Source organism: Leptodactylus fuscus, chromosome 7, assembly GCF_031893055.1.
Source record: "Leptodactylus fuscus isolate aLepFus1 chromosome 7, aLepFus1.hap2, whole genome shotgun sequence".
Lineage (NCBI taxonomy): Eukaryota > Metazoa > Chordata > Amphibia > Anura > Leptodactylidae > Leptodactylus > Leptodactylus fuscus.
In genome coordinates this window covers 74,890,701-74,913,505 of record NC_134271.1, presented here as the reverse complement: position 1 = coordinate 74,913,505, position 22,805 = coordinate 74,890,701, and the positions used below count along the sequence as shown (strand labels likewise).

General features: G+C 42.5%; 1 protein-coding gene across 1 annotated transcript in view; it reads right to left on the bottom strand.

The window, feature by feature from the left end:
• KIAA0513 (KIAA0513 ortholog) overlaps positions 1-22,805 on the bottom strand; it is a 55,383-nt gene that overhangs the window by 14,525 nt on the left and 18,053 nt on the right. The window contains exons 2-4 of the mRNA XM_075282164.1: positions 9,129-9,176; positions 8,685-9,087; positions 248-347 (exon numbers count right to left, since the gene is read on the bottom strand). Of these exons, the coding sequence (XP_075138265.1) occupies positions 248-347; positions 8,685-9,031 (447 nt within the window). The 5' untranslated portion in view covers positions 9,032-9,087; positions 9,129-9,176. The remainder of the gene's footprint in view (positions 1-247; positions 348-8,684; positions 9,088-9,128; positions 9,177-22,805) is intronic.

The following is a 22,805-nucleotide window of genomic DNA, read 5'->3' as shown; positions in this document are numbered from 1 at the left end:
TTCAGTATCTGTATGCCTTCTGGATATATGTGACCTAAATGTTTATGCCACACACAGATACAGTCATAGAGGGGATTCAAAGTCATTACACCAATTCTGTGACTAAAATAGTTGCAAATTTGTGATTTGTCATGTTTTCAGGCCACTTGTGACTAAAAGTTAGCTGCAGATATAGCTGTACACAAACAAAGAAGAATGTTATTTCCAGAATTTGTACCCCATTAAGGATATAATCTGAAACATTTACCTGAGCACTGACGAAACGGGCAAACCATTCTCTTCCCTTTCCATTTTCAGTACTACAAAGATCTCCAAACCGAGCCTTCTCCTCCTGGTCCACATCCTCCCTGTGTAAGGAATTTAGACAAGCATTACATAGGGATACAGCAACACTGTCACCATATGCACTTTTAGAATTGTGCAGAAATAATGGACAAATGGGAAACAATCCAAACCTACTAATATTATAAATGTGAAAGTTTGTGTGTTTAGATGTTTGTTCCACTATCACAGCCAAACGCCTGTACGGATTTGGCTGAGATTTCGCACATACCTAGATATTTAGCTGGAAGGAAAGATAGGCCACCTCCCGAGGCGCGTAAGGTAGTGTGTGGGTGGGCTGCTCTCCAGCCCGGCCAGCATGGCGCCTACTCGGAGCGCCGCAGCCATACTGCTTGCTCTGCCTAGCCACAGCACTCTCTCCACGGCGGCAGCAAGTGTGCAGCCTCCCTCAGGACCCGGCGCCGCTGTGCAGTGGCACTATCCGACAAACACTGCCTGCATCGGCTCGGCCAGAGCGGTAAGTACTACGGGACACTGTAGTGTGTGGGTAGCGGGAAAGGTGGGATTGCTTCAGAGGGGGTTTTAAGGGTGGCAGACGGGTGGACATCGCGGGAGAGTCAGTGGGGTGCCGCAGGAAACGGGCTGGTGAGCGAGAGCCGGGGTGCAGCAGGAGAGACAGAGGGGCCTGCGCGGTTGGGGTCGGCACGGTGGTGCTGCGGTGGGAGAGGACCGGCCCATGTGAGACAGAGAGGGGACAGGGGTGCCAGAGGAGGAAGGTGCCTCAGCGCCGGGAATCGTAGGGGTCAGGTGCGCGGGTGGGGGCAGGGGCAGATGAAGGGGGTGGGGGGAGAACGGCATGACACTGTGGCAGATGAAGGGGGGAAAAAACGGCATGACACTGGGGCAGATGAAGGGGGGAAACGGCATGACACTGCTGCAGATGAAGGGGGGAACAGCAGGACATTGGAGCAGATGAAGGGGGGGAGAATGGCATGACACTGGGGCAGATGAAAGGGGGAGAACGGCATGACACTGGGCCAGATGGGGGGGGGGGGGACGGCATGACACTGGGCCAGATGGAGGGGGGAGAATGCCATGACAGTGGGCCAGATGAGGAGGGGAATGGTATGACACTGGGCCAGATGAAGGGGGAAACGGCATGACACTGGGGCAGATGAAGAGGGGGAACGGTATGACACTGGAGCAGATGAAGGGGGGGATGGCATGACACTAGGGCAGTTGAAGGGGCGGGAACGGCATGACACTGGGACAGATGAATGGGGGAAAGAACGGCATGAAACTGTGGTCAAAAGTGGGGGAACATGAAACTGGGGGCAGATGAAGGTTATATAAACGGATGGAGGGGTGGAATATAATTTACAGGGGACTGTAGTAGGATTATACTGTGTGGGGGCACATAAAAAAATGCAGGTGACTGTAGCAGGATTACACTGTGGGGGCACATAAAAAAAAAAAAAGCATGACAATGGGCGGAGTCAACATAACATTGGGCGGCGTTACGTTTCCCACGGCGTATATTTTGTCCCTCTTTCGGCTCTTCAAAAGTTGGGATGTATAGGTAGGTACAGAGACCGCGGTGCCCAGCGAGGGACAATGGGGGCCGGGGGGGGGGGGGTGCAGGGGTTGGCATGAGTGTGCACAGCCAATCAGAAGCGCCAGCGTTTGCGTACATATAAGCGGCTCAGCGCCACCGCCAACCCGCAGACGAAGTCGCCGGCAGATGCAAGTAATAAAAAATATATATATATGCTCATTTCTAGTCAGTTGCAGTCAGAGGGGTTTTCATGATATGCAACTGCTCGGACTTCTGGTCCAGATTATTGCATTAGGGCCCTGAAATTTTATGTCCTGGTTCAGATTAATTATGACGGTCTCAAGGATTGAGGATCACACTGAACTCGCTATACATTTTCCAATTTTTATTAAACAGGAAGTGCTGTTCCCATATGATATACATCATCAGTGCTGATAACTAGTTATGACTGTGTATACAGCCGTCTGGAGCCTGTATAATTACAATCAACTCAATAAGCGACTGTATTTCTAATGTGATCACACATGCTCTACTACTGGATGCAGCGAATACAACAGAGAACAGACGAGCGCAGTAATCCCTGCCTGAAGCCATTTCTGTATTTTTATCCATCACTGGTAACTCTTTCGTTTCCTGTATACAGCTCCTTACTGCTTCTGCTTACCCTACTCTTGCCCCGTCTCTAGATGACAGTGTTGTATATTCCTATATAACAGGGAAGCGTCGCGGTTTTGGTGCTGTCATGCTAATTCTCAAATCCCCCTGTTTGACCTATAATTCAGAGGGGGACAGAAAGCCACTCTCCCTCCTGTCCTGTGTATGGTGGCTCTTGGAATCCTGAGGTTTTCTGTCCTTGTGTCTCTAGCTGCAGATCCTCCTTTCTCCCCCGAAGCCCAATTCTGCTTGGTTTGCAGTTGTTAGTTTTGGATGACTGGATTCAATGCTGAGATTAGAAATAAATAAAATGGCTGGTAGAACATCCAGTGAGCCCAATGCTGCGAACGGTCATGCACTTGTTTTCTATTCTGATACAATTCTTAAAATAGAGAAAAATGGCGCAGTAAAAATGTTGCCTTTTAAATCAATGCATCAAGGTTGAAAAGTGAAGGTTGCAAAAAAACTACAACCACCACATTGTTCTATACTTGGCCTAAAATGCCTGATAACAGAGAACAATTAATTGTATTTATCTGCCCTACATGCAGGCTTATGGCAGCCTGAATGGTTGTTGGTAGGAAACAAACTATATTCAACAATACAGTACCTGAGGAAAAGACATACTTTATATGTAGTGTCCCTTTAACGTATTGTAGTTTGCTGGAAGTCAAAGGGTTAACAACATCTGCTGCGGATTTGGCATCTAGTGGTCGAGAAGGAGCTGTATCAGCCCCTTGCACACAGAGAAGGTTTATGCTGCTGTTAAGAGACGACCATGTTATACACAGTTCAGCAGTGAAGCATCGTGAGGTTCTGGCTCCCTGGAGGTATCCAGGCTTCAGTGGCGCAGGCAGCAGGACTGTCGGATCTGCACATTTTGTGCGCTGACAGCACAACTTAGGACTTAACTTCTAACATGATGCGGCTTGGCAGCTGCAAACATGGGAGGCCCTAGGGGAGAGGGAGTCGCACTTTTCCCTTGTTAAGTCACCTGGTCACATGGCCACCATCTATAGAATAATTATATACAGTGATGCTCAAAAAATAGCAGCGAATATATAAAAAAAGCAAAGAGTGCAAAATCATTTTAACAACTATTATAATGCATAAACACAAACACCCTGTAAATCCTACGTATTCAATGCCAAATCAAAACAACATTCATCCAGTTTTGTTAATTCTTTACGGAAGGCAAAGAAGAAGAAAATATTACTTTGTTCAAAAAAATTGCAGTGCCGACATTTTCTTTAAAATGTCAAAAATTTAATGTAAACTGAAAAATGTTTGATATTTCACTTCACTTAAAGGGGTTGCCCCATGAAAAGCATCTATCTATACTGCTAGTTTATGTGGATTTAAGACTTTTCCTAAATACATTGCTTTATCAAAACTGCTTTGTTTGGTCGCTATCTTAATTTATTCACTTCATTGTTTACACAAGTTTCTATGGCCACTGGGCTTATCTGCTCAGTTCCCAAGTGATGTAGCTGCCTGCTCTCAGGAGGGGGGAGGGAGGGGCTGAGTGCTCAGCAGCAGCTCTGAGCTGTTTATGTCTGACAAGTAAAGGAACTCCTCAGATAGGGGAGGGGGGAGGTGAGAGCTCCGGCATTTCTGATTCTGGTTTAATTGAATTTGGCTGATAAGGGCTGAGATACATCAGCTTCATACTTTGGTAATGCATTTACAACGAATCCCTCATTACTGACTACAAACATAGCAGATAGCAGAGCAGAGCAGATAGCAGAGCAAGTGAAACCCTGCCCACCAATGTGCCGAGAAAACCAGAAAGTGAACAGAGCACAGAGCCTGCAGGTTGTTGAACAAGGGTTATGGGAATACCCCTTTAACTGTTTTTGAGAACTGCCTGACATCTGTGTTGCTTGGAGTTAACCAACTTCTGGCACCTCTGAACAGGTATTTCAGTCCAAGAACCCTGCATTTTCGAGCGTTGACTTGTAAGTCGCATTTTTTTATGTCACCCTACAAATTTTTATGGGATTGATGCCAGGAGATTGGTGTGGCCACTTCATTACTTCAATTCTGTCTGTAACCAAGATCTTGTCTGCTTACCAGAGTGTTTTGGGGCATTGTTGTGTTGAAACAGGCATTTCAAGGGTGTTTCTTCTTCATCTTAGACCAAAATGATCTCCTCAAGTATTATGATATATTCAAACTGATCCATGATTCCTCATATGCCATAAATAGACCCTACACCATGGTATGAGACACATTTCCATGCCATGATTTTTGCGCCACCATATTTTACTATCTTCACAATGTACTGTGGCTTGAACGTAATGCTTGGGAAGGGGAGGGGGTAGTTTGGCATACTGTCTACAGCCACTACAACCAAAAAGAACAATTTTGCTTTTATCAGTCCATAACAAAACCTATTCAGGACATGTCTTTTTTCAACAACTGGACTCTGCGAGGAGCTCTTGCTGGTAACTTGGCGTCACTTCATTGTCTTCTGATACTAGAAGTATTCCTGGAAACTTCAAATCTTCTATCTTTCTAACTTCTAACTTTCTATCTTTCTAACTTCAAATCTTTTTTGGAGGTGATCATTGGCGGTGCCTATGCCATTTTGACTATTCTTTGATACATGAAAATAGGTTCAAAGCTTCCTTTTGTGTCTTTCAGGTTTTGGTTGCCATTTTAAGGCATTTGAGATCATTTTAGCTCAATATAAATAAAAAAGTTGAGCCAATTATACAAACTATAGCAAATAACAGTGAAAAACAAGATGCATGTAAGACAAGAACACATTCCACACTTTTTTTTTGTAAAGAAAATACAAAAATATAATTTATGTCCTCACCCCTGATGAAGCCATTATTGGCAAAACGCACGTCGGGGCGTTTTCCACGTGGTATATCATGGTATGTTGTATAGTATACCATAGTTACTGGCGTGAGTTGATATATATGTGGCTGGTTACTTATGGGCAAACTTATGTGCCTTTATATTTCCTGTCTGTAAATGGTCACTGGCTCTTGTCCTTAGGTTTTGGAAAAGCTTTATTTATATCCTTTATTTTTATCCTTATTTATATCCTTCATTTTGCTCTATATTTATATATTTAGCCCTTATGTATCTATTCCACGCAAGTACTATGAGATATATCTACGACCACATTGCTTGCTAAACTTTATTTGTGGTTATATATCTGTCTTCTCGTGTGATAAAAAAAAAAAAAGATTTTTGATTATTGTCTATATATGTTCAATAAATTATATTTCTGTATTTTCTTTAAAAAAAAAATTAAAATAAAATTTTGGAATTTCTTTTCTTAAAATCATTTTAGTTGAGCTCTAACTTGTCTAAATGGTTTTCTCTTTCCAACCAACTTGATACAAGTACATTTTTACCACACCCATTTTCTACAGTATTTTAGAAGGAAATGCAATATAACCATCATGTGCAACATTTGCCACCCTCTGACCTTCAATGGTCACTAACGTTTCAGACAACTTAGTCTCATTTCATAGAGCATATGATTCTGTCATGTAGTCAACATGTAGTTAATACAGCTAACATGCAGTGCACTTTAATTCAAAATGTTGCTTCTTCTTTTTGCCTGAAAATCTTCCCTAAGCTTTCCTGCCAATTGGTATCTTTCATAGATCTAATTTACAGTTGACTCCTTTGTTACTAGGAAATTTCACCCCTAGCAACAAGATAGAAAGACAGTGAAGGGGTAGGGGGTTTCTCTCTTTACACAGTGAATGCAGGTGGTAGTGACTGCTTCTTTTCGCAGCCTGAGGACCGGACCCCACGGCTGGAAACACCGCGTTTTGCCCATGGCAAAAACGCTGCGGGAACAATTGTGGCATTTTATAGTATCTGCCTTTTGGGTTTCCGCCTAAATCCCCAGAAAAACTGCATAAGGATCGCTTTGTCGGCGGTCAGTTTAAAAACTCATTCATTTGAATGGGTTTTTAAAGCAAACCGCCCGGTGTCTGTATGCAGCCTCTCCGAGGTGAAACTTTTTTGCACGGACACAAAATTGGACATGCAGGAATGAAGATTCTGTAGCATCACATAGCTTATAACATAAGAAAAAAGTCTTCTATGTACTTCTGGCTGATTGTATGAATACAGGTAGGATATTATTCACAGACAACAAGCAGCTATCCTGAATGTGATGTTTTCCTGTGTCATGCTTGCATTGGAGATGCTACTACGTAGTGAGTATCTGCATATATTTGCTCTGTTTTCAGTTGTGTGTCCCTGTAACTCCTTTATAATGGTCACTTGGGCTTTTCTCAGCTTTCTCAGTTTACTCTTGTGCAGTTACCGGATTTTTTGGACTATAAGACGCACTGGACTATAAGACACACCTAGGTTTTAGAGGAGGAAAATAGGGAAAAAAAAAATTTTGAAGCAAAAAAAAAAAAAGGTAAAATATTAAAATATATGGGAGTTGTAGTTTTGCAACAGCTGCAAGGCCACATTGACAGGTGACCCTGCAGCTGTACGGAGATCCATAGAGCAGTTTTTTTTGCGGGGCAGATGTAATTTTTAGTTATACCATTTTGGGGAATGTCTATTGCTTAGATCACCTTTTATTTAAATCAGAGGCAAAGCGGTGAAAAAAAACAAAACACAGTGGTTTGAAAAATATCAGTAGACCGGGCATTTTCGGACACAGGGATTCCTAATGTGTATGTGTTTCACAGTAATTTTCTACTTTTATATGTATTCTAGGGAAAGGAGGTGATTTAGAAGATTTATTTTATTTTTTTAAAGCTTTTTTTTTTTCTTCACTATTTTATTGCCCCTTCACCCTAGGTCGCTTGAAACTGCAATCATTTGATTGCAAGTCCCATAGACGGCAATACAAGTGTATTGCCGTCTATGGGAGATTCTCTACATTACTATTACGGCTGGTCATAGACCAACCGCAATAGTAATATAGCTATGACAGGCCTGGGAGCCTTCAGGTGGCGCAGGAGCCGGTCTGCAACTTTAAAAGTATGGGGGTGTATTCTACACTTTGGGGGGAAGGGGGGGTTAAGTTTTAATGCCCGCAATTAGAATGCATTCTAATTGCGGGCATTAGCTTTGGGCCTCCGCGTGTAGCGGAGACCCATTTGCTATGGCGACTGCTCTGCAGCAGAGCGGCCACCATTATTCTTACAGACCCAGCATCAATCACTCCCCAGCAATGGAAATGCGGATGCTGGGAAGGGGTTTTAGACGAAGACACAGGTGCCGGGGCCTGCAGCATTGCCACGCTCCTGTCGCAGCAGGAAGCCAGCAGCGGCAGGAACATGGCGATGCTCCCCATTCGGACTATAAGACGCACCCTCATTTTCCCCCCAGATTTTGCGTCTTATAGTCCGAAAAATATGGTATTCTTGGCAAAATTGCATGTAAAACAAACAAGGCTAGTTATAATAGAGAGGGGATGAGGGCAGATTGCACATCATGGTTCACAATCACAGCACATATTTCAGGTTTTCACAAAAACTCTGAACAAGCCCCTTTCAATAAATGATTCAATTACTTAGAATGAGGGGCATGCACAAAATTATTGGCAGTGTAGAAGTATCACGTCTACCAAGAACACAGATTTATCGAGTTAATGATGTGGGACTGCTATTTTGTGAACATTACTGCATAGAAATACTTTCTGGCCAGATATAAAACAGATGATGCAGTTATATATTTACAAATCAGGACTAAATTTTACATCATAAACATAAAAACTTAACCTACAAATGTAGATACTCTGAACAAAGCCTTAGACGATGGCATAAACCTAAACTAAACAATTAGTTGGCCAACTTTCCAGCCAAGCAAAAAATAAAAGTCTAAAACCAAAAGGTGCACAGCATGTAGTCTGTTTTTTGTGTTGCAATTTATAATTCTTAGTAAATATTAGTTTAATAAATATCTCCCTCTGTGTTACAAAGCTCTTTTCATTTTCAAGATCCACTTGCTGTCAGTGAGCATTCATCATTTACATCCAGAGGCTGAAAACCCGTCCAGGACATTTCTGCTCACAAAGGTGCACCATTCATTCAGTATGGCTGAACTTCTGAACCAAACCACACACCATTTAAGGCTGTGAACAATTGAAGGCCTCCATATACTGACAGCAAGAACAGACCTAATTAAACTCTGTGGCTGACAATGCAATGGCACTAAAATTCCCAGCATGCCTCTGTTGCCTTTGACCTACCCTCCGGTGAAGATCTTGTCAACATACTGCCTGATAAATTCCTTCTGTTCTGCCATTTGCTCATCCCGGGCGGATTCTGTGCTCTGATTGGATGAGAAGGACTCAGAGGATGAGCGTTGTGAGTGGTTCCAGCAGTGACGGTTTGGTGATGCCATGTCATTGTCGCTGTCAGCTGATTCTGTAGCATCGCTCTCTACCTCCTCTCCTCTTTCCCCATTCTCAGGGGTTGTCTCTTCTAGCATCAGGAGCTCATCCGTTTCCAGCTGTGCAGGACATTGTGGGACAACTACAAGGGGTTCAGCATCTAGGTCTATCAGGTTCCCTACTGGGACATCGGCGGTTTCCATGGCTTGTAGCACTCAGCACAGGGTGGTATAGAGAAGCTTTGGGTGCGGATTACAGGCTTAGACAGTTGTCTCTTGTTGAAGTTTATTATCTCCACACAGCTGTCAATCACAGCACTGTCCCAAATGAAAAGACATCGCAGGAAGACTGAGGAAAAGGAGAGAACAAATAAAAGGATTAGAAGTTGCTTTTTGCAGCTTTATCAGTGATTTGTGCAAAATACACAGCTAAACATTCCAATCCAAACAAATTATTTTCTCATGTAACTTTCCCAGGTTCCTGAACAGCGAATCTACTCCCCTGTATTATTAGATAGATTCGTCATTCTGGACACCATAAAACTTGGGTGGGAGCCATTCCATGCTAGTTGCCACCTAGTATTCTCAGAAACAAATGCAAATTCTAAACAGTTGCTATGTAGGTATTTGTTTTGGAAAAAGGGGATAGCAAACATATATCCACTATTACAATTGTCAAATAAACAGTCACTCAGCTTTTTTGAAGTCCTGATCAGCAAATCTTTTTAATGCAGTGTTAGGAGAGCATGAGATGTAGGAATTCAATAAATTTCAGAGACGGCAAAAGGCAGGTGACAAGCAGAAATATTGTTGGCACCTCACTAAAAAACAAATACCTAAAATGTGTTGTGGAGAATTGTTATTTATACAGGAGAAGTTGCAAAGGACCTTTCACCACCTCCACCCATTCTAGTTCTAAGCACTTGTTAATAGGCATCGCTCCACTAAATCCAGCGCAGTTGGCCTCTACCAATTGTGAACAACAAGTGCAGATAGTTTTGGTGCCTCATGTGCTATTTAAGCTCTGTAATGCCAGAAGGGTGGTGTCAGGCAGGGGGCGTGATTCAGAGCTCCAATCAGAGGCAGACCGTATCACTTTGCCTGCCCTGCCTGACACCGCCCTCCTGACAATACAGAGAATGAATAGTGTATCAGACACCAAAACTGCACTTATTGCTTGGCAATGGTGGGAGCTAGAAAAGCAATTCACACTATGCCAGAATCAGTGGAGAAGCAGCTATTAAATAGTATAAAAACTTGGACTTGTTGGAGACGTTAAAAGGTCCGCTTTCAAGCTGTGAGGGGAAAAGATCTGTGAAAAGAGAGAGATTAGTTTTTCCGCCATCTTGTCTGCTGTGGGGATTCGCTCAGGTAGATGCTTGTAGCAGTGCAGGAAACAGGGACACAGACACTGGGTTGCACACAAGTTCAGGCTTTATTCACTTGTAGTGCATACACCGCCTTTGCAAAGGCACAAATAACAAAAACAAACACCTTCTTGGCTGAGAACTGACTTAAACATAGGAACACTTTTTCCTGACTATACAAGAGACTGGCTACCAGTCTCCCACCTTGGCAACAACAACAGGTAGCACAGTACCTGCTCTGTAGACTTGGTATGGAGAGATCAGCTCTGTCAGTGTGGTGCCACACTGCTAGTCTTCCCAGACCACACCTATCACTCTCTCACATGGAAAATACTGTGTAATCTGTATGTTGAATGTCAAAGATAATATAAAATAAGATAGCCCTTTAATAGTCCCACAAGATTCTGATTAAACTGTCTTTAATCAATTTATATCACTGCTCTTTCTATTCCAAGTAGTCAAGGAGAAGGTCCTACCTAGTAAACGACAATCTCCCGACTAGGACCGTGTATACAGAGATAGCTGAACCTCTGATAGGATCACCTCCTTAACTTTATAGCAAAGACTGATGACTGGTTATACTGATTTTTTTCCTACATAATGATATGTCAAATTGCTCAGCTTCTGCTGCTCTATATGATACTGCGTACACATTAGACTGTATTTGCCGTGAGATACTTTGGGTACACTCTACTGGGAGGTAACTTTAAGGGAACATGACAATTCCCCAGGCTTAGCAGGATGTGACCCGCCACATTTACTTTATTATTACAGCAGTAACAGAATGCAGCACAAATCCTTCCCAGCACCTTCGCCCACGCAGATGGATTAAATTGCTGCCACTGTGGGTGGATGTCACTGGCCTTGCTGTCTGCTAGGATCCCAGTTATAAGAGATGATGATGCTCAGGGCTCTGGACAGCTCTCATTATATGGACAATTATCCAAGATGCCAAGCACAAGAGCTGGCGCTGACAAACAGGTCTGGCCCTTTAATGAGTCTGGAACAACAAAAGAACCAGTTTGGCCCTTTCCAGTCCATGTTACTTAAGCTTTGAAGACGACAGCATTCCTTTTCTTGCTGTTAACCAATATCTCCCCCCCCCCCAAGTGTTCCATAACTGAAATCTGAATGAAAAGTTGAATAAGTTGAATACTTTTCTATTATACATTGTATTTCCATTGCTAAGAATTATTTCTTTTTTTAATTTTTTATTTTAGAGCTTCGTCTAATTTACAAAATAAATAACAACAAGGGACATTTATTCCAAGCCTAGAACCAATAACCCCCTGGAATCCTTTCCAAAAACAGAAATGGTATGACAAAGAACCAGGCACTTACCCAGGCACTTACATGCACAATACATCAGAGAGGAAGGTAGAATAATGAAAAGGAAAGAGGGCTACAATTACAAAGAGAAAAAGCTTATATGGAGCCATCAGAGATTGCAAAATTATAAAGAGAGAGCAAAAAATAAAAAAGGTGGTAGGAGAGGGACCTCAGGGATCTCATGTACCATCTCACACCAATGTCCTGCTCATAAAAATCACCAATCATGGAGTCTTAGCAAATGAACCAATAAAACCAGAATCGATGGAAAGTATCAGCATGATATTTATTATGACTGCAAATCCACATTAGCTTTATCACTACCCTTTAGTGTTTTTAATGGTGTCTGTCTTATTAATTTGTGGATAATAAAAATTAGTATATTGAAGAGTCACTGAAGTGTCTACAGTTCAGTGGTCAGATATTCCATTACGTAGGTTCCTTCCATCTTTTGGGAGAGGGAGATTCTGGACATCTCCATAGGGTCAGTACATATGTGCATGCGATGCTGATGAGCGGTGCTCTCTCAGTACAGGTGATCTGAAGGAATCCTGGGTGTCTGATACCTGCAGATGATCTTGATGGCCTATCCTATGGGTATGTCATTAATACTACAAACCGTATAACCATTTTAACTGGTACAGGTCATTGCAGGGTCAGTGTTCTGGTGCTAATCTAGAAACTGTATTGTGTGTGGACTCCTGCAAGGCAGGACGAAGTTCTGTCTGTGAATTGTCCAATATGTGGAGAAGGTAGTTCGGTAGCAGCAATGGTGCGAACTCAACCAGTCAGAGACAGTGATAAAATATCTGGTGCAAACAGGTTTATTTGGAAAAGAAGCAAAATAAATAAACCTTAATTTCAGGTACAGAATAAGTAAAATAAAATATATTGTATATACACAGGGTTTAGAGTCCTATTTCAACATCTAATAACACAAGGGTACTCCATTTTAGACAAAAAAATTTCAATGGAAAAGGGTGGTGACTATTCCAATGTAGTAGCGAATTAGTCGCTGTTTCTTTTCGGAATAAAGTTGTACTGAGTGTTCCGTCCTCTAACAGGGAGATCTTAACATCTAAAAAGGGAATTTGGTTCTTATGCACGTATGAAGTAAACCGCAGATTAAGAGTATTTTCGTTTAGAAGTGCAACAAACTGATGAAACTTCTCTACTGGGCCCGACCAGATTATTACTACATCATCAATATAACGTAGCCATGACACAATGTGTCTTGTCCAAGTTTCATTCCTGTCATTAAATACGTGGAACTCCTCCCACCATCCTTGGTAGGGTTAATTGGATGAAGTGGAGCATGTAATCGATACAGTATGCTATATCGGGGCATGATACCGAACTGTCCGGTGTATACAGATTATGACAGTATGAATAAGAGGGCTATTTGGCCGAGCTTAGGTTCATCCTGATGCTGGATAAGAGATCTGTAACAATAAGGAAATTAGTTTTGATACTCAGAGTAGCATTGATAATAGATGTATCCATCTCTACTACCCCGGAGGCTACACGGAGGCGAGGAGTTTTTTGGCTTTATTGTATTAATGCTCCAATCCAATGAGTTGTTCATAGTATTGCACGATCCACCAATGGTTAAAATTTGTATATTGACATGACTTACCTTAGATACTTACCACTTGTCCCATAGTTTTCATCTTTTGTGCTTTGGTTCCGTCCGTCTATCAGGAATGTAGCCAGCATCTCTCTTAACATAGCACAGATGCGCTTTTGCTATATTGGCCCATGTACGTCGTGGCCCCGCCTCCAAGAGGCCAGTCCACATTACGCTGTGAACTGGTGGAATAGCTGTATGGGCGTGTCGAATGGGTGGAGCTGGGACGGCCTCAACACTATTTAAAGCCCGTCCCTACAACGCTCAGTGTCATACCTACACAAGTACTGGGGTCTACCACTGAGGCCCCAGGAAGTGCGGTTTTCACCGCAATACATCGTTTCTCTAGCAATAATCATCCTCCTGATGAGCCATAGTGGCGAAACGCGTAGAGGAAGCCAACTATCATGTTAATTTATCGCTGCAGTAATAGGCAAGGCACCAGAGTATAGAAATTACTATACAGCTGAGTACATAGTGTGGTTACCTGGGGGAGTCATAAGATTAGCTATAGGTTGACCTGACTTATTATCTAACCCTAGTTCCCACTACTCACTATACACAATTGTATATACATATATACCTGCCTATTTACAATAAGAATCATTATTTAGTTGCTAGATAAGAGTTTTGCTGGGAAGCCATCTGTTGTTATGCCGTTCATTAAAACTCCCCTAACAAACAATATATTGGAAGGGAGTGACACAGAAAGATACGGACGGTACCACCTAGCAATACATGGTGATTGTACCAACTATAAAACAGTATCAGTCATTTGTTTTTAGTCACCTTATTCACTTTATTTATTTTGGAATGATCACTGGGTGTAGATTTTTAACTATAGCCAATAAAAGTTAGGTTTTATTATTTTTTATTATTTTTGTGTCTAAAATGGAGTACCCTTGTGTGATTAAAATAAAATATAGCCTTAACTCCAGGCAAAAAAACTGTCAAACAAAACCCTGCTCATCAGAGCACTAACTAAACAGTAAAAACTAACTATACGTGTGGCTTACTACCAACCAAAAAAACAAACTAGCACAGTGTGGTCTCACTAGACTCTCAGTATTTCAGGACAGACCCAGGCACCTCCTATCGCTCCCAGGATCTGCCCTGAAGTACAGTCTATGCAGCCTTTTATGGACCAGTAACAAACCTAGGACCCACACCTGGGCTAAGGCCTACATAAGACCTGCACTGGACAACACGTATGTCATAAATCTTGGGGAGATATGCCGTGATTCCAACATTCTGCCTGTCAACTTCCCACACATAGGACAATTTGTTTGTTGTTCTTCCATGGTGTGACATCAGGCATCATCCATATTACCCAGGCAAGAGTGGATCCCTATCACTACTTCCATCAGGTCTAGTTCTTGGGTCTATCTGCTAATAGGTGCCACAACAACAATTTCAGCACAGCAGGAATTTCATCTTTAGCCCCCACTATTCCTTACTAAAAGAAATGTTCCCTTGCTCTGAGAGAGTGGGCCAGTTTAGAGACCAGCTTGCAAGGAGGACTGCTTGTAGGAGTTATGGATAGCTTAGAAAATAGCAAACATGAAGTTTTTTTAGACAGCTTTCAAAGGGAAGCTATTTGTTTCCATGAACCGAACACCTATGAGGACACGTTGAATTAGAGGATAGGTTCCTCTGGTGGTAGGTAATGCATCCTCTGCGGAAGCAAAACCATGCGCTTGTCACCACCATTCATTTAAATGGGACTGTGCAACATACAGGCCATGTGCTGCGCTTATCTCAAGTGTTTCTTAGTAAGATGTGATCTAACAAACACTCAGACACTTGCAGGATTCATTGTTCACCAGGTACTTGAGGCAGTTGCAGTTACAAACGGTTCACAGCAAAGTCACTAACATTTGACGGCCGTCAATGACACTATCAGAATTGCACACCCTGCAGAGATGTCAGAAGCTTTCCCTTTCGCCCAGGGGTTGCACACCAAGCTGCCAATGGCTCAGGGTTTTCAATTTCTGAATCAGACACGTCTCTGGTTTTCACTGCAAGTAGGATTTTTCAGTATAAAACCGGTGTAAACCTGGTGGGCCTCATTATAGTCTATGGTTTGGGGTTTCCACATGTAACTAATTTTTAAGTGGACAAGGTTTCCTTCTTTCAGGTCACCATGCAGACTAGAACACTGGAAACTCGAATGCTAGTGTGAACCTAGCATAAGACTCCAGAAAAGCATGGAAAAACTCCTACATAAAGAAAGTCTTCACACCCCAGCATGACAGAAAATACGCAAATAACCTGCAGCACAACCAATAGTAATAGAGAACTAATATTATATACAAAGTAGTTTATCATTACAATGCACAGAATAAATGCATGCAACAAATGGTAGAAGACTGTCTAGAGAGGGGACTCCTTGTGGCACAACTGAGCAAGGGGGTGGCTTTCACCACTATACAAAAGCATAGTTTCATTTTGCATTTTCCCTTGGATGTGACTGAAGAAGAAAACAGTAATATACAAAAAGATGATGACCCTCGTTGGACCTGGAAATTGACCCACATCCTACAGGTCTACAACACCAGCTTCTCTGGAGTTACGTAAACCCTCGCAGAACTCACAATAAAATGTCAGCGCATCACATGTTCAAACCTGTCTCCTGCAATTAATGTGTAGTGTGCAAACAAGTCCTGGAAGCAGAGAGAGGGCGCAGTGCTCCATGCTCCGCTCCTTCAGCCATGGCTTCCAGCCTCCCGTCAACACAGGAAGACACAGCCGTCTGAAGACATTTGGGAGATGTGGGGGCTAGAGTGACGGCTGTGGAAAGGAGTGGGGGCTGCCGCGCTTCATTAGGCTAACACTGGCTTCAGTACATCAATATCCATCTCTGAGCGAGACATTTCAGAGGATGAGGCGGCCGTGAGCCCCTGGTGCAGATCATGAGCCAACATCACAATGCATCTTCCACCTCACTTTCCACAAACTCTCTGTATACAGAGAAAATGACATGAGTCAACAGAGGTGGAAGCTGCCATTTTGGTTATTCAGCTGAGGAGAAGAATATATAAATCCCAGATCAGTAGTGTAGCTATACAGTGTGAAAAGGTAGCAGTCACAACTGGGCCCTGGTATGTTAAAAGGGCCCCCCCCTGTCCCACCAAGAGGACATTTGCAGAAATGGAATAATTTGACAATTGAGGCCAAAAACCTACAATGTAGGTTTATGGTAGAGGTGTAAAAGGGTTAACTATTTTGGACTTGCACAAAACACAACAGCCATACTCGCCTCTCTCCAGGGCTCTATTATCCACAGTCACTGTCTATTTGGTCATGTGTTCAGTCCGCACTGCCAGAAGTCCTGTGCCCCATGCCATTGTACAAATCATGAAGGAGGATAGCATAAAAGCGATGAATGATGTCACTCACACGTCAATCATTTCTTTCCAGTGACTGCTGAGGCCACTGATTTGGTCTCAGTAGTCACTGGAAATAAACAATTGACATGTGCGAGTGACGTCATACGTCAGACGTTATTTTTTTTTTTTTTAGTATTTATACAATACCTAGTCAAACCCTTTAATAAGGAAAAGAAGACAGTGTGGCACAGCTTCAGCAGGGTTAAAAAAAATACCAGCTTTATTATAAATCACATACACACTTTCAATTCAGACATATGAAATAGAGGTAAAGTAGATTTAAAAGTCCACATGAAGCAGGTGACAGAACGGATTCCATTGTTGTCTAATAGGACGTGAGCCACTTGCTCTATGCTTCACTTAGCAGTCATTATCATGTAGCACAGAATGGATTGGGTAAGTGAACGGTCTAGGTGCTGCAAACTGACCACAGCAAGGCAGGGGTTCTCATAAGACTAACAATGCTACTTCCTCACACTAGTACATTTCTGAAAGGACATCACACTGATGTCCAGATCTGTCAGGACCTGAAGTGACTTTTCTACAGTCTATATAGATATGTTTGCACCGTCCAAGAATGGAGGACTGCTCATGTCAGGAATCCCTGATAGATCAAGGGGGCACTGACCATTCACTCTTCTCTCATGCATCAGAGTGACCCATCTGCATCAAGTAAGCAGCTCAGAGTCCAGAAGGTGCTACATGGATCTGTAGATCTTCATACAGCTCTCATGATAGGATACCCCATAATCTCTAAATGTAGGGAAAATTACAGGTAATTTTTTTTTCCTTGAGTCAATGACAGAACCCCTGGAGAGATTGCCTTGCCCCTAGGACAGGAACATGAACTGGGAGTTCTTTAAAATAGAGTGGCTATCCCTCTTCTCTAATTCTTTAGTAAACTCCATGGAACTTCAACATTGTATGAATCATTCTCTCTCACACATGTATAGTTTGTTTTTTAATACTCTACACTATTTTCAAGAAGCAACCTGAATCGGAATGGTATAATTATAGGTACTGTAGTTGAGGGGGAAAAAAACAACTACCAGTAAGTAATCCAAGCTTCCCCTTACTCAATGTAAGCACCCGTGCAGAGAATAGCAGAATTATGGAGGACCACTGTCTATAATACCTTCCTTCCATAGGACAACCCATCATTGGATGGCAGCTGCAGCCTATAATGTCTGAAGAAGCTATGAGGCAAAAAGAAAAATGCCACCGTTCACATTTGGTCTAATGATGCTCTAGCCCTCTCTGCCCAGGAAACAGACATAGACCTAATCAAGTTCACATCAAAACCATCTGGGACAGAAGAACCACATGAGGATTAGACTAAATATATAGTTCTCTTAAAGGGGTTGCCCAGGCAAAAATGTACAACCCTTTTAAATCAGCTGGGGGCATTGAGGAAAACAAAAACAAAAAAAAAAGCATACTCACTTGTCCCCAAGGCTCTGGTCTCCTCCCGGAGGGTCTCGAATCTTGTGCTGAACCGGTCTCTTCCAGAGTTCCGCTGAAGCCGCTGATTGGCCACAGTGGTCACATGACAGCTAAGGCTAATCAGCGGCTTCAGCTGAAATCTGGAAGAGACCCAGGAGAAGCCAACGGGGCAGAAGAACCGGGAAGCGCGGGAGAACACTGGAGCATCAGGGACAGGGGAGTATGATTTTTTTTTTTTTTTTTAATGCCCCTGGCTGATTTAAAAGTTAAAGGGGTTGTCCTTTTTGCCTGGACAACCCCTGTAAACAATCTGGCTACTGTCTGGTAAGAGGCAGCCTTCCCTTTATCTCAGCCACTGAGCTGAACCAGAAGTTGTGAAAACTTCCTCCAAAGTTTGGAAATCTCCAGATATTTAAGCAAGCAGTGCCTAACAACTTTACCATCTCTGAGTTAAGACAGGAGCAAAAAGAGAGTACACTACTTTCTATAACAATGAAACCTGGATACTACAGTAGGAAGGCAGGATTGTGAGAAATAAACATCCTCCAAGATAACAGCGAAAGGATGAAATTATTGAAAAAAAAAAAGTGATCTTTCCCACTCTCCTAGCCAAAGTAATGGGCAAAAGGAAGGCCAACCTCAAGGAGACTAAAAGATGGTTATTCTAGAGGTTAAAAGGGGTCCACTACCAAGGTATTAAGAACTAAACTTAGATCCTGGGGGAACCCTAGGTCTACAGAAGCAGACAGTCTATCTACCTGCTTCTTTAATAAATCACTTGACCTAGTGGTGATCATCCAAGTATCAAGAGCAGAGAACTGCACGTATTGGGCCTAAGACTTTCACACAGTCTGCTTGGAGAAACTCTAAGATCAAACGAAGATCAGGAACAGTCAGGACATCAATGGGTCTGTCAGCAAAAGAAAGGAAGCTTTCCAGATTCTCAAGCATATTTGTGAGGTAACCTGCTTGCAACTAGAAGCTACCTGCTTCAACAATCCTTTATTTTACAGAATCCCCTTTTCGAAAGCCAAGCAGTCAAAAAAAGACTTCTCACCCTTGGTGAAGCACTGGACCCTGGGCAAGGAGATTTTTTTCTTTTTATCAGTGGCCAAGGATCTGCTGTTGAGAGATTCCAGAGCCAGGAAACAATACCCATAGTCCCATTGTGTAAATTGACTATTTCTTTGTAATGTAACTTTGTCTATACTTGAACCCTACATTTTGTAAAGTACTGCGGAATATGTTGGCACTATATAAATAAAATGTATTGTTAATTATAATTATTCTTAAGGACTCCCTCTTCCATGGAGGAAAGGCATAGAGGTATCTATACCAAGGAGTTTATACCCGTGGGGTGGTTCCACAAGAGACCAGGAGAAATTTCTCCACCTTTAAGTTATGAAAATTTGCAATAGATCTATCAAGGGGAAGTTACCTGCTGATTCCAGGTCCATTCCTCTGATGAATCCCATTAGTGAGGAATCTTGCCGCCTAAATGTTAATATCGCCCAACACTGGGGCTGGGTGATCAGGTTCCAACCAGGATTAATTGGACATATTAGCTCGCTTACAATTAATAAATATTTTTCTTTTAAAAGACCCTCCTATTTTCATGGCAAAACATGCTGATGGAATTGGGTTTTGGTTATTCACATATCAGCAATCATGGCTGGATAGCTTACAGTTAGTGACATATCCTTTAGACTATGGCAGTGTGAGACATTATTATATAGAAGTAAAATAATTGAAATAGTCAAAGTCAGAAAGTTTACAACAATAACTGAGCCGATTTAGGGTTTTGGTTATCTTCCAATTAATCGCCCACCCCTTCCCATGACTATTGAGTTATCAGGACTGAATCTTTACATTTCTGTCCTTCCACACTAGCAAGATTGAAGGCTAGAAGGACAACCGAGAGGCCCACAGTTTGCCTCAGAAGAAGACAGGCTGGTCCAGGCTGAGGCCCAGGAGCACACAAAAAAAAAAAAAGTCAAATATCAAAGTCATTACTGCCCGAAAATAAATTTCACCAGTCCTAGGAACAGTCAATTGTAGGCTAGCTAGCAGTACCCAATTAAAGTCATAGTACCATCCACTGGTAAAGAACTAAGTTAGTTATAGCAAACACCCAAACTGGTCCCAAATGTCTGAGGAAAAAAACATCTGAAGTAGGCGGGTAGAATAAGAATTACTATATAAGAAAAAACCTGTCCATTAACAGTCCTCCACCCAGACTTAATAAGGAGCAATAAGGATATATTGACACCTGCAACACCCATGTTGAACAGAACTAAAAAGTTACATTCACATATGGTACAAATCCATACAAAGGCCAGAAACATGCGTGAAAAGGTATTTGCCCCTTTTACAGATTTCTTTTGATTTTGCATTTTAGTCATACTTACATTTTCAGATTAGCAAACAAGTTTCAATATCAGACAAAGGAAATTAAAGTAAACTGTGATTAATCACAATGGTCTCCTTGGAACTTTCCCAAGGATATAATTTTTGCCCAGTCTCTTACCTATTGTTGAATCATGAACACTGACCTTAAGTAAGACCAGTGTGACCTGAAGTGTTTTAGATGTTGTTCTAGGTTCTTTTTTGACCTTCTGGATGATTTGTCTATGTGCTCTTGGAGTAATTTTGGTAGTCCGGCCACTCCTGGGAAGGAGTTCAATAAATCTACTCACTGCGGTTCGCTACAGTCCCAAAGCCTCAGAAATGGTTGTGTAACCTTTACCAGACTGATAGAGGTCAATGACTGTCTCATGTATTCTTGAACTACTTCAGATCTGGCATAATGTGTAGCTTTTTGAGATCTTGAAGATCCTGAAGAAGCCCACTTCATGTTGTCATACAGGTTCTACAGGTAACCAGGAGTATGTGTGGCTAGTGAAACTGAACGCTGCTTTAAAAAAAAAATGTGGTTAGTCAAAGTTCCTCATGTTAAATTTGTCTGATATTCAAATAGGTTTGATAATCAGAAACAAATGACAAATGTGCAAAATCAAAAGAAATCTGTGAGGGAGGAAATACTTTTTCACAGGGATTTATAGAAGCAGGAGGAAGCAAGACTACAAAACTCCTAGGTGCTAAATTTAACGTCTGTTATCTTAATCTCAAAAATTTACAGCACAGAAATCAAAACACTCCTATGCCAACCCCAGGCAGACCAAAAGACAAGAGGAGACCTGAGAAAGAGGGGAGCAAATAAACATAAATAAAATTGTTGGATATAATGCTAACACAGAAGGAGACTCTTCCTGTACCATCAGCATAAAGAATGCTATAACCACGAGACCCCTCTTACCTAACGAGGGACCAGGGTGATGTTGTTGGCCTCTGTGCACTGCCCTGATTCCATCCTAAGAAGCTACACTTGGTTTGCACCTGTCTCTCATAGCCTCTTATGGCCAGGGGGCAGGTGTGGTCTTATGAACTGGCTGGCTTCTCCTCCCTGTGCACACCATAAACTCTTCCCCCTTCGGGCCCACATAGAGCTGACCGTCAATGCCACCCCCAACCTTCCTGTGTGGGCTGAGGTATGATCTCAGCTTTCCTACATTGAAACTCTGCTGACCAGAAGTCATGGTGCCCCACCTCTGGCTGGAGCACAGCACACAATAGAAGCCAAACCTGCAACACTTCCAGTCCTGGATCGTACGCGCCCCTCTCTCCACCTTTGGGCCCCCAGTATCCTTAGATAAGGTACTGCGGTCCCCTGGAAAGAACTCCCAACATCATCCTTCCATAGGACAGGAAACAAAAATAGAGAAGAGGGGTGGCCATCTTATTATTAAAGAACTCCTGATTACTGAACTAGGAAGGAGGTGGTATCTCCAGCGGCGCTGTCATTGCTGAAGGAGAAAATTCAGCTCCAGTGCAGAAACCACCAAAAATTTGCAGAGAGAAAAGTCTAGCACAGAGGACTTTTCTCTGAAAGTTTTAGTTTAGAATTGGCAGACACCAGACAACCCCATTATAGTCACTGGGGCCCATCGGTGTCCGTGTGTAACCGCTAAAATAGCGGTCTGTCTGACGTTCAGGTTCCCGAGCAGACCCAAATGATGGAGAGACTGGCGTGAACCTAGCCTGAATAGGGGACAGAGTCATTCATCAGATTCAATCATTATTGGATTTCAATATATAGGGCAGCCAGCTGACTCTACGTAACACCAGCACTTCTAGAAGTAGGACTGAAAAAGCATACACCATACTGACAGGTTAGGGTTTAGTGAGCATTTTACCTGGAGCTTCAAAACAGTTTACAGAAGTTACACCGCCGCAGCTTGACAATGGCTTCACGGAATGCAGGTACCAGATTTTTCAGATAACGTTGTCTCAGTCACAGTCCTGCAGAGACACCCCCGTTCCTATACTCATAGGGGTGATGCATAATTCATACAGACCCTGTCCCACTAGGTGACTTAAGGACATTCACTCTGCTGCTCTTTAAATAAAGGCAAGCAACAGTCACTTTGCACTGATCCTACTGAAATTCCAGACTTTAGTCCTGAACGTCGTGAAAAAAGGACTAGTACAGGGAGACTCTTCTACCAAGTCATGACTGTAAAGCATCAGGCCAAAGAGTATGTAGGCTGAACCTTGGAAAGTATGAGAAGATGCTACACACTGAACAGCGAATGGGCGAAATGGATAATCCTTGCACCGCCAGAAAGTACCAGAACCAGAAATGAAGCATTGATACCACAATGCAATTAAAGTGACAATGGCACACAATACACACAACACAATATTGAGTTCTCAGCATTGGCATTACATGAACTGCACAATAATACATAAAACAGTACCCAGGC